Here is an 11789-nt window from a genome sequence, read left to right on the forward strand (position 1 = left end):
ATTTCCTCCTAACTTTCCAGCTATCAGGTTTAGCCAGCAAAAGAAAATGGCCACGAACTTCAGGTATAATTAAGAAATGGAGTTAGTTGCACCAGTGCAAAACTTGGCGCTATGGACAACATATTTCATTTTAAACCGCGCTTACTGTAGTTTACTGTAAGTCTCCAAGGAAGGGGTATTGACATGCACAGCTATTAATTCAACTAACGACAACCACTTTTAAGATTGTTTTAACACAGGCACGTCCCCAACGTTAAAGTGACGCTACGGCGAGCGATTGTGCTCGCAGAGCCGTGAGGCAGCCACCCCCCGGGCACCCCGCTCAGCAGCGCGGCGCGCCCGCCCCCGAGGAGCCGGCAGACAAAGGGCCGCGTTGCCCGCCTTTCCTAGCCGGGAGGGTCAACCCGTGCTCCGCCATGGCGGCTCCCGCTCCCGGCCGCCGCACACCCCGGCCCGGCCCCACGCAGACCCCGGAGCGGCCGCTGCCGCAGCCGCGGGCGGGCCGAACCGGCCCCGGGGGACCCCGGCCTCCCCCTGCCGGGCCCGCCGCCGCGTGCATCCGGGGCTCCAGCCGGCAGGTGACGTCAGCGCTATAAAGGCCTGCAGCGCCTTTGTTCGCTCTCATTGCGCAGTTGCAGTTCGGTGTGCGCGGAGGTGAGTGCCGCCGGGCGAGCCGGGCCGGGCCCGGGGGCTCTGGGGAGCGGGAAGCGGCGCCCTGCGCGGCGGGAGCGGGCAGCGGAACGTGGCGGCGCGGCGGAGGGCCCGGGCGCTGGGCGGGGGAGCTGCGTTCCGGGCGCCCGCCGCTGCGGGCCCCAAGCGAGGCGCGGCGGAGCCGGGCCGGCCTCCCTGTCCGCCTGTCCCTGCGTGGGGTGGAGGGAGCGGTGCGGCTGCGGCGGGGCGAGCGGGGGGTCCCAGCCGCGTGAGGCGCGGTGGCCGCCATTTTAGGTGCGGAGGTTTCTGCGCGAGGTCCCGCCGCGTGGGCCCCCGCATCCCTGAGGAGGACGGCCGCCGCGCCTGGAGGGCCGGGCGGATGTGCAAAGCGGGGTTGAGGTGTGCGGCCGGCTTGGCGCCGAGGCGGTCCGTCGGCGCCGGGAGGGAGAGGAGGCCCTGCCAAAGGTGGCCGCCATTTTGTGGAGGTGTCTGGAGATCGCGGAGGGTCTGACGCCCCCCGCTCCCCCCGGCCCGCTGCGCGCCGTCGCGGGTAGAGCGGGGGCTGCCGCGCGCGCGCCGCAGGCTCCCGGTCGGGCCGGCCCCTGCCGCCTCCTGCGCCCCGGGGGGGGGGGGGGCGCTTTGTCCCCGCGCCCCTCGTGTGCGGGGGGGGGGGGGAGGGCGCCGGCCCCCCTTGCGCGGCGCTGCGGGCTTCCCGCCATGGGGCAGGGAGCCGGCGGGTAACGTCTGTCCACAGGCGCTAGGCGGTTTGCCAGGCACTTTGAGGTTTTGCTTTGTCTTCGGCTGCTTTTTTATTTATTTTTTTTTCTCGGCCCTCCCACCTTGTATTAACCGTGGCCTTGCTTTGTAGAACTGCCGCGATGGTCTGGTGTCCGTTCGGGCTGACGTGTTGTGTAGGCAAGCGCTTCCTTGTAGTTTCGATGTACTGTAAATAATTTAAAGAATGACCTCGATTTGGAATGTTGGTCCAAGATAGCATTAAAGTTGATATTTTGGGTTTACCTTGACACATTAAGTACTTGTCTTGAAACATGATGGGGTTTAGAGGGAGTAAGTGCTAGGATTGCCATCAAGGGCAAAAAGATGGTAACCCTGAAAGACATTCACCAATACTGCTTGATTTTAACAAGAATTCTTACGGGTGCTTTGTTCCGCTTCTTAATCTATTTTCAGTAGGCTGTGTAATGTGAAGTAACTGAAGGCAGTAGTGCTTCTAGTTGCTTCAGTATAAAAATGTGAAGTTCTTAAAGTTCTTTGTACTTAATACCTCTTAATTGACATCTTTCTAAAAAAAAAATTGCACGTTTAAGAAAAGTAATTTATATTCCATGTGGTGGTATAGAAGTCTCTTGCAGGCTGATGTTTTGTTAATAATAACCTTATGCTTTTAATAGGTTATTTGCAGAATCAAAATGGTAGAAGCGGATCGTCCTGGGAAGCTGTTCATTGGGGGCCTGAACACAGAGACTAATGAAAAAGCCCTTGAGGCTGTATTTGGCAAATATGGACGCATTGTGGAAGGTAAAAAGAAAACTCTATTTCAAGATAATAAAAAACAAACAGCAGCAGCATGGCAGTGATGACTTTTTTGGCATTGATCGTGTGAAATGATGGTGCTTTCATGTCCTCTAAGAAGTTCTGAGCTTAAAAGGTTAAATAAAAGTTAAGTGTTGGCTGCCTAATTGCAGGAAAGGGTAATGTGGCTTTATTTCTGCAGTCCTTCTGATGAAAGACCGGGAAACCAACAAGTCCAGAGGATTTGCGTTTGTCACATTTGAGAGTCCAGCAGATGCAAAGGATGCTGCCAGAGATATGAATGGAAAGGTAGGAATTACGACCAGTTATATGTTGCTGTTGCTACTGACCAGCAGAATTGATCTTTGGGGTGAATTAACTAGTAATAAAAGTTTGGAAGACAGTGGGTTAGAAGGTCCTTGAGACAAGTTGTAACTTGAGATTTGGCAAAATGTGTCTTGTCTCCACAAAGCTGGAATCACTTTCTCCTGATTATGGATTTGACAGTAGAAAGTGAAGTCTGGTTGTCAGTCACACTTGTTTTTTTTAAATTGGTTACGGAGGGCTTTTTAGTAGTCAGCTCTTCATTGTTGGATGTCTCATACAATGTTCCTGTTTTATCGTATTTTAATGCAGTACTGTGTAAATTACACTTCAGGGAAGTGATTTGTCTGAAAACTAATGGTTCCCTTAACATGGGTTTAATGTGACTTCCCTACTGTACTGGAGCATTGATGTGCTATCTGGTAATCTGTAGATAACCTCCTACGTTTGTGAGTGGCATTGTCAATCCACTTGGCATGTATGAGGAGCATCTTGCCAGTTCATGTGAAACAGCTTCGCAGTTAATAAATTTCTTGCTTATGTTCTGCAATGCAAGGATATGACTTTATGAGGGAATAAAAATGGAATACATATGTAATGTTTTCAGAAAGGAAAACTAGGAAGTGGGAGCAAAAGTTCTGAAATAATACCAGGAGTTTGTCAAAAGGATTGTAGGCTATTGAGATCTGTGTTCTGGCATGTGTTTGAAAAGCTAGGTGCAGGTTTTTTGCAATTTAATCATCAACAGCTGCATATCTTCATAGAAGTGCTGTCTCTTCAGGCAGTGAAAGCTGTCTCTTCTGGTCTTTTAATGCATAATCTGAGCAGTCAAGTTAAGGTCATGCTACAGTGGCCTATTTCTAAATAGTGTTTCTGAGATGCCATTCATGTAAGGTGAAGAAGCCTTTACTGTTTCTGGTTAATTAGCACTTGGGATTTTGATAGCTGTCATGTTAGTATAAGACATGGAAATGGAAGAAAAATGTCGTTTGTTGCAGTCAGTGAAGCATAACGAATACTTGCACATAAAATGAGCTTGCAGTAGTGTTCTCAGTGAACACAATTAGTAAATCTTGTATTATAGCAGGCTTTCAGCTGTGTGTACTTAGTTTCTGGGTGCATCAGGACAACCTCATGACAATTAGTATTACTTTCTTTGGAGACTTGCTTCCTTTTTAAACAAGTTTGTAGTTCTTGTAAAGGTAGAGTGACAAGTTGGATAATGTCCTTTCTGTACCAACCTAAACATCTTTAAAGGTACTCTTTCTGTTGAATTTCTCCATTGTGTGGTTTGCTACAGTTCTGAAGACTGACTTACTGTAGTTCTTAAATGCTGATTTCCTCTGAAGTAGGCATTACACTGAACCCTCACATAAGGTAACTTCAAGCACCAACAACTAATTGGCAGACTGAAAGGAGTTCAGTCACTAATCCTAAGTGTTTGTGGAGTGCAGCTTTCAAATGAAAATACCTCTGAAAATAATTGCCAGCTGTTCTAAATCTTGAATGTTGTGGCATGTATTTGATCATATCGGAAACGTTCAGGAGGGTAATGTCTGGTAAAGTAGCTCAACGAGACTGAGGTAATGTCTGCGTTCTGGAATGCACAGTCTGCAGCACTGGCAAGAAATGCTAGAAAGTACTGCCTTGTGGATCATCATGCTCGTGGTTTCTGTTTTCAACACTACAAATCTCAAAAGTTCCTTCATCTGCTTTGAAATTTGAACAGCAAATAGTGTATGAAAAGAATGCTATGTATAGCTCCAGTTCTATACTGGTCTAGCTTGGTTTGACCATGGATATGAAAGATGTGGAAGATGTTCATGAGGTAGTATCTTGTCCTCGTCTTCAGAAAGCCTTCTGGACAAGTACTGCTTGTACCTTAGAAAGACTCTGTGTTCTAGATCTGAGGAGGAGTGACATTTGAGGCATGCTGTGGGAAGAGATCATAGTAATAAATCTGCACTTCGGAGTTTCTGTCCAGTTGGAAATAATGCATTGGAGCACTCGTGAATTTCAGGCACTTAAGAAGCAGCAGCAGCAGAAGTACGGTGCAGACAATAGTTCAAGCAGTCTGCAAAGAAGTTAGTTGACCTGTCTAGCCGGTGGAAGAGTTCTGCGTTGCCAGTGCATTGCTTGTTCTGTCATTCCAAAAGAACTCAAAGTTGCAGCCAGTAGAAGAGGCTGACTTAGATTCTGCAAGAGTGAATTTGCATTAGATTTTTTGCTTTGTAAGTGTGCATGAAAAAGCATATAAAATATTTTGCTCTTTCTGGGTGGGGTGAAGGAAGAAGGTTAATTATATTCCATTCTAAAATGGGACAAGCATGGACTCCTCTAAGCTTGCTTGTTGAAGATCCATTTCAGTCCTACAGAAAGAGGTCAGAAGATAATGATTTTTGGAGCGGGGGTGGAGATTTTTCACTTAAATTACTTTCTCTGCAGAACTGGATCAATGTTAGTATGTCTGAGCAGCACAGAAGAAATGTTTAAGTACTTTATCATAGCAAATTACTAGCCTTTAAGAACCTTAATTCATGGCAGTCATCAAGTCCACATCCTGATGTCATGGAGTGCACGTGCTTACCTGGACACAAGTGTTAATACTCCCAAGTCTATAATGGCCATTCTGTGCAGTAGGCTGTTCTCAAGATCTTTTGATTTTTTTTTTTAAGTCCTGAGGACAAAATGGCTAATGAAAGAGAGGATATGACCTTAGAGGAAACATCCAGGACAAGCCAAAGATTTAATTCCAGTGTAGACCTGCCAAGCCAGCTGGACTGTGTTAAAAGGTTGGCAGCAAATATTACAGTCCAGTCAACAGTCTGATCTGTACTCAGCGCTGCAGAAGGTTGTTGTCCTCTAATCAACAGAATGTGTTACCAGTTCTTTTGGTGAAGAAGAGATGCAATATGTAGAAGCTCAGCCTTGGTAAGAAGTGATCTTCAGTTCTTGAATATATTTGGTGAAAGGAAGCCCATTTGATGTGTTGGTCAAGGAACATGCAGAAATGGAGTTACTGCAGCATCAACAGTAAAAGATCCATTGGAGAGGAAAGCCCTATGTGGTGTTAGGTTGCAGATCCATGCAAGTTTTCTGTAACAGTTTCTTCGAAGTACTTTATTTCTGCCCTACTCCGAAAACTTTCCAAATTTCATTCATCAATTTTGTTGGAATGTGGAATAGTTTGCAGGACAGTTCTCTGATTCTGTTTGGTTAAGGTTCCCTGGTTCACACTAAAAAGCTGTATAGATTGTTCATTCCACATACAGGAGTCTTTATGATTGCCAGTCTATTATCCTTAAATGACTTGACTTCAAATTATTTCCTGCTTTGTAGCACCAAGGTGATTCCCACTTCATGGTGGCCATATCATACTAAAAATGCTACTGTAACACTCTGAATCAAGGTTCTAAACACCAATGAATGAATGTTTGTGTTGACAGCTGGTGTTTTGGGCTCTGAAAAAAAAAATCCTTATTCTGAGATGGCTTGTGTAAGTTTCTGTTTGGTGAGATGAGAAGTTTCTTCTTTGAGCTAAAAACCTGTAACATGAGTTTTCCCCCTCTGCTTTAAAATAGGACAGACAAGTATTTTCTGATTTACAAAGGTAAATACTCATCTTGGACCTATTGAAAGGTCTTTTTGGACCTTGGGCATAGCTTTTTAAGACTGCTTGTATAAAGCAGTTTCAAAAGAAAACCATCTTTTGCCTGGGTAAGATAACGCAAGTGCAAGGCAGAAGGAAATAGGAGGAGAAATAATAAGGAAAACACTACCTCCTGCATAAAAAAAGGAAAGAACTTGGACCTAGCATCCAGGTTTTCAAAACCCAAGCCTAGCAGAAGGGGATGGTGTTTGGTGTCCAAACTTCAAACAAGCTGTCAAGAATACGCCATGCAATTGAGGATAGCAGTGGTCATGATGGTGAACCTTAGGGCTTCAGGCCCACTAATTATTCCTGTTTTGAGAAGGATGACTGAGGCAGATGAATGATGATGAATATGATACAAACTGAGAAGTTCCAGTGATTAGAGGTACTGATGCTCGCTCCAGGAATGTTTCAGATTGTCATGCCAAAAGGCTTTTTGAGGAACCTTCCATATGTTAATACATCTTTATTAAGTCAAAGCCAACAAGACTAATATGATTTTGCTAGTATTTTTTTTCCTCACAATGGATCGAGTTGGACCTGTGGGTATACACATAGTTTTTTCAGACAGTAGCTATAACTACATATGGTGGCAGAATACATAAGCTGCTGAAGTGGATGATTTCAGAAAGACCTAGTTTCAGTGAAGAGCAAGAAAGACTCAGTACCTCGGTAAAATACTGTCGGCAGTTCAGAGGAAGGGCATTACTAGCAGTTAAATTTCTGTTTGCTCATTGCAGCAAAATAGTGCAATAAACAACACTTTTTGCCTGTATAATTCATCAGTTGTTACAGCAGAGTTAAATATTTAACTGCTCAAAATGGCAAGTAAACTGTGCCTGGATAGATGTGCAGTAACTTAACTTGAGCAGAGCTTGTGATCTTGGCTTTGCTACAGTTACTAAATGTGTGGTATCTGAAAGAATATACAGAAATTTGATTAATTAGGTTGAGCTACTCAGGGTGTCTTAACCAGCTGCACATGTTTGAGGTATAATTGTTGGCTGCAGAGTTCCTGTTACTGCAGGTCCATGTTCCAGAAAAAGATTCTACTTTTTTTCCACCAAAAAAACCCCACCACCAAAAAAACCCCACCACCAAACCCTATACAACAAAACCCCCAAACAAAAAGACCCCCAACCCTTAAACCACAAAGCACCTCCACTGTGGAAAAGCAAGTAATAGAGTAAATCGTGACAGTCACCTTTTTTGAAAACCCAGCTTGAAACAGTAGGAAGGAGGGGTGAATTACCATACTCAGTCTCCTTTATAGATGCTGAAATTCTAAATACTTCAGTGATCACCGTTTTATGAGGACATCAAGAGAATGTACTAAACGGCCTCCCCATTGCCAGAAATCCCAACTGAAGCTAAGATATCTTCAGCTTAATCCTGTAACTACTGGTGCGGTCCTAGTTTGGTACAAAAGTCCGTGGCAATTGAAAAGTAAATTGGAGATCATAAATCGTGTTTCATTTACAGAATAAATGACATGGGGCTGCCGTAATCATTGGACGCTTGTGTTTTCAGTGAAAGTCCTTTCTGATGCTGCTCTGTATTTTTTTTTCGTCAATACCACAAGAATGAAGTACTGTAGAAATTAGGTCCAACATGCCGCTGAGTACATGGGGACTAATACTGAAGACTGAAATCAGTTCTAGAATTGCTCTAACTTTATAAAATGGAAGCCCTGTAATAGTGAAGCAAGAGGGGCTTAATTTAAATACAAACATGACTGAGCAGTAAGTAAAGCAGCTTCTTCTTTAGTCATTAGATGGGAAAGCAATTAAAGTGGAACAAGCAACCAAGCCATCCTTTGAAAGTGGTGGTAGGCGTGGGCCGCCACCCCCTCCACGAAGCAGAGGTCCTCCCAGGGGCCTTAGAGGTGGAAGAGGCGGAAGTGGCGCGAGAGGACCACCTTCAAGAGGGAGTCACTTGGGTATGTATTTACCTCTCTCATTATATACTTGGACAACATACAAGAGAATCCCATTGGAAGATCACAGTAATCCTACTGGAAAAAAAAAAAGCCAAACAGCTGAATAGTGCACTCCTTGTTCTTTGTTAAAATGATGAAATATGATCTCGGCAGTTTAGTCAAATTTTTGATTAGGCAAGTACTCCTTAAGAAAAGGCTTCCAAATATGAAGATTCCCTTCTACAACTAACACTCCACTTGACTTTTGGCTATGAAAGAAAAGCAATACTCCTGCCCTGCACGTGAGGAAGGAAGCTTTCTGGTATTTCAAGTTGAAAAAGTGATTCTCTTCCACCAGGGAAAGGGAACTGCCTTTCGTTCTTACTAGCAAGAGGTCTAAACTTACTAAATTCTAGGACTGATCCTTCCAGATTATAATGGGAGTTAGGGAAGCTAAGCCTTGTTGTTATAACATATTAGTGTGTTGAGTTGAAGCTTTCTGAAGTGGAAGAATAGTATACTACTTGATACTGGATATTTTTTAACTTAAGATATGTCTATTTATTCGGAGACTTTTCAGTATCAAAACAAAACTCTTGCTTAACAGAAAAAGCACCTGAGGTATAACAGTAAAAGCTGTAATGCACAGAAAGAATTGCAAACTTGAAATAGTGAAAACTCGTGTCTTGAAGAGTCTGTGTAGTAGGTTCTGCAGACTCTCTAGTGCCTCTGTTACCTCTCTAGGATCTTCTCTAGTACATCTTCCCAGGTGGCTCTTGTCTTCCGAGAACAGTAACTTGTTGAGCATTTAAGCTGTGACTGATTACATGTGTCAGCTGTCTTTCTGCCTTGTGTCACGTGCTGTGGCTTTTGGATAAGTTCTAAAAGACAGTTCTTGACAGGAATTTAGGCTGTGGAAAGTTAACTTGGTGGGCTCTCAATTCTGCCAATAGCATCAAATAGTGACCAAAACACAAGAGAATGCTTTGAGGTCTTAATATTAGAGATGTCTTGTTGATCACATGGTGGTAATAACAAATAATGCCTAGGTTATTGCAGCTCAGGCTTTAGGGGTGTGCAGGTAAGTATCATAGAAATAAAAAGTTGGTTCATGGCTTACTCTTCTAGGGTCTTCTCGAGGGCCACTTCCTATGAAGAGAGGTCCACCTCCACGAAGTGGAGGCCCTCCACCTAAAAGATCTGCACCTTCAGGACCAGTGCGTAGCAGTAGTATGGGAGGAAGAGGTAAGGACTTGCTGAATTACTTCTGTTGCTTGGTCAGCTGTAGCACCATAGTCTCTCTTCAGGAAGTGTTGCAAGTCATTGATTCTGACTTAAATGTGCTGTGGGGTAGTGTAGTGTAGCGTGGTGGGGTTTTTTTAATCTTATCAGTTCTTTTCATGCCTACCAATGTAATTTTGTAGCTGTGTGGAATTTGTGATTCAGTGAGGGTTCTTTCTAATGCTGCTTCAAAACAGTACAAGCAGAAACGTATTACAGATGTAGGCTGGAGATAGTTTGAAATAGCTGTAAACAGTCTGATAATACTTCTTTGCCTTGAAGAGTCTGTGTGGCTAAATGGTAATTAATTTTAAAAACTTGGGACTGTTTCTCTTAAGCTCCTGTGTCTCGTGGAAGAGACAGTTACGGTGGTCCTCCACGCAGAGAACCAATGCCATCACGAAGAGATGTCTACATGTCTCCAAGAGATGATGGCTATAGCACTAAAGACGGGTAAATTATTTTTCTAATTTAGTTTGACTTTCTTTTTGTTCAGAAAAGGATGTTGATCCCTGATATTTTGAGGTGTGACGTATGGCTAACATACCAATTCTTGTTCTTTGTAGTTACTCAAGCAGAGATTATCCCAGTTCCAGGGATACACGGGACTACGCGCCACCTCCACGAGACTATGCATATCGTGATTATGGTCATTCCAGTTCACGTGACGAATACCCATCTAGGGGATATAGGTACCTACTACTGGATTTTTCTCTCTGTCACTTTATTCTTGCTGTGATCTCACTGATTTGTACTAAGTCTTAGTAGTCTTTCCTCTTACAGTGATCGTGATGGATATGGTGGTGGACGTGACAGAGACTACTCGGATCATCCAAGTGGAGGCTCCTACAGAGATTCATATGAGAGTTATGGTAAGAATCCATTTTGAGGATTATGTAGTAATCTGTACAGGTGTCATAAAATCTGACTTTTACTAGGTTGCTTATGTTCTAGGGGGAAGTGGCACACTTTTTTTCCCCTACAGTGAAAGTGCAGTTGTTGGTTATCATTTGATCATCTTGTTAAATAAGCTGTAAGCTAAAGAAGCAAAGTCTACAGTTCAGAATTGCAACTATCTCTGGAAAATAATGGCTGAGTTTCTTCTCTAAAATAACAAGCTGTTCTGCAATACCCAGTAAAGAGCCTGCCTGAATAAACACCGTCTTCATTCCTTCAGAGTCTTTAAATCCACTCACTGCCTGATATGCAGTCCTCACTTTAAATACCATAATGTGGCAGATTATATTAGAACATCTCAATACATACGAAAGAGTAGCAGTAAACATTTAAATACAGCAATTCTGTAAATTCAGGTTGAAATTGTTATATATAACTTATGGTGTTGCCATATTACCTGACCATTGACCCTGCAGGTAACTCACGTAGTGCTCCACCTGCACGAGGGCCCCCGCCATCTTATGGTGGAAGCAGTCGATATGATGATTACGGCAGCACTCGAGATGGATATGGAAGCCGAGAAAGTTACTCAAGCAGCAGAAGTGATGTCTACTCAAGTGGCCGTGATCGTGTTGGAAGACAAGACAGGGGTCTTCCCCCATCCATGGAAAGGGGCTATCCACCTCCTCGTGATTCTTACAGTAGTTCAAGCCGCGGAGCACCCAGAGGTGGTGGCCGTGGCGGAAGCAGATCCGATAGAGGTGGAGGCCGAAGCAGATACTAAAAACACTCTTAAACTTTTGGACCAAGACAGATTACTTCTCAAAAAAACGAAAAGTGGAAGTTGTTCTATCTTTACTACCAGAGAACTACTAAAAGGAAACGTTGTTTTTACCTTTTTTTATTGTTGCCTGTTAAGTTTTCCCCTCCATGACTTTTATGCTTTTGTGAGGAAAAGTTAAACCAATGTTTAATTTCATTTCAAAATTGTTAACATTTCTTTCAGAAAGCAGATGTTAAATGTATAAAACTTGAGCTGTGTACTAGTGTTGTAATTTTCAAAGTAAAGTTTCCCTGAAATGCCACACTTCCCATCTGATTTTCCTCATGAATGGAACAAGCAGTTCTTAAGATCTTCCACACAACATCCAGCCATCTAACGTGGAGATGGATTGTTCTACATGTTCAGCATCTCATTCTTTAACAGAGTATTGCTTGTGATGTGGAGGGTGGTGGGGATATTCCACACTAAGTACAGTTGTGCCTAGAATTTGAAGTCACAGTTTTCCCAGTACAAATTGCCTTCAGATCCTTGTGTAAAGAAAAATAGAGGATATCATTCAATTAACCTGAGAAAGCAAGTGGATAATACTATTTTCTGCCTTTCTACTGTTTCATGGGGAGTTTGAAAAGGTCTCCCCTTCCATAAATCATGTACATGTAAGTGAGCTACAGAATACTGTAAAAATAAAAAAAAAAAAGAATTTGACCAATTCCATCAAAGAAGCTGCAAAACGATGCTTACTCATACTG

At 43.6% G+C, this 11789-nt stretch overlaps 1 protein-coding gene and 1 non-coding gene across 3 annotated transcripts; both read left to right on the forward strand.

The window, feature by feature from the left end:
- The first annotated feature begins 505 nt into the window (after positions 1 to 505).
- RBMX (RNA binding motif protein X-linked) lies at positions 506 to 11343 on the forward strand. Of its 2 annotated transcripts, none has more exons than XM_056360056.1 (9): positions 506 to 654; positions 2064 to 2190; positions 2387 to 2493; positions 7928 to 8099; positions 9207 to 9323; positions 9698 to 9812; positions 9926 to 10051; positions 10143 to 10231; positions 10733 to 11343. In XM_056360056.1, exons 2-9 carry the CDS (start codon positions 2082 to 2084, stop codon positions 11038 to 11040), a joined length of 1143 nt encoding a protein of 380 aa, XP_056216031.1. In that variant the 5' UTR covers positions 506 to 654; positions 2064 to 2081; the 3' UTR covers positions 11041 to 11343. The 2 variants fall into 2 exon arrangements, with proteins under 2 accessions (XP_056216031.1, XP_056216030.1); XM_056360055.1 differs by having other exon boundaries at positions 507 to 654; positions 10128 to 10231.
- On the forward strand, positions 2243 to 2315 carry LOC130159045 (small nucleolar RNA SNORD61). Its single transcript, XR_008825603.1, has one exon. It is a non-coding gene; the product is annotated as a small nucleolar RNA SNORD61 (small nucleolar RNA).
- Positions 11344 to 11789: the final 446 nt, after the last annotated feature.

Source organism: Falco biarmicus, chromosome 14 (assembly GCF_023638135.1).
Source record: "Falco biarmicus isolate bFalBia1 chromosome 14, bFalBia1.pri, whole genome shotgun sequence".
In the NCBI taxonomy this organism is placed as follows: Eukaryota; Metazoa; Chordata; class Aves; order Falconiformes; family Falconidae; genus Falco; species Falco biarmicus.

Excerpts from the sequence above, each read along its gene's own strand:
- RBMX (XM_056360055.1), top strand. The coding sequence starts at position 2,082 with ATGGTAGAAGCGGATCGTCCTGGGAAGCTGTTCATTGGGGGCCTGAAC. Across the intron at positions 2,494-7,927 it reads CCAGAGATATGAATGGAAAG|TCATTAGATGGGAAAGCAAT; the intron begins GTAGGAATTACG and ends CTTCTTCTTTAG. Across the intron at positions 9,324-9,697 it reads CAGTAGTATGGGAGGAAGAG|CTCCTGTGTCTCGTGGAAGA; the intron begins GTAAGGACTTGC and ends GTTTCTCTTAAG.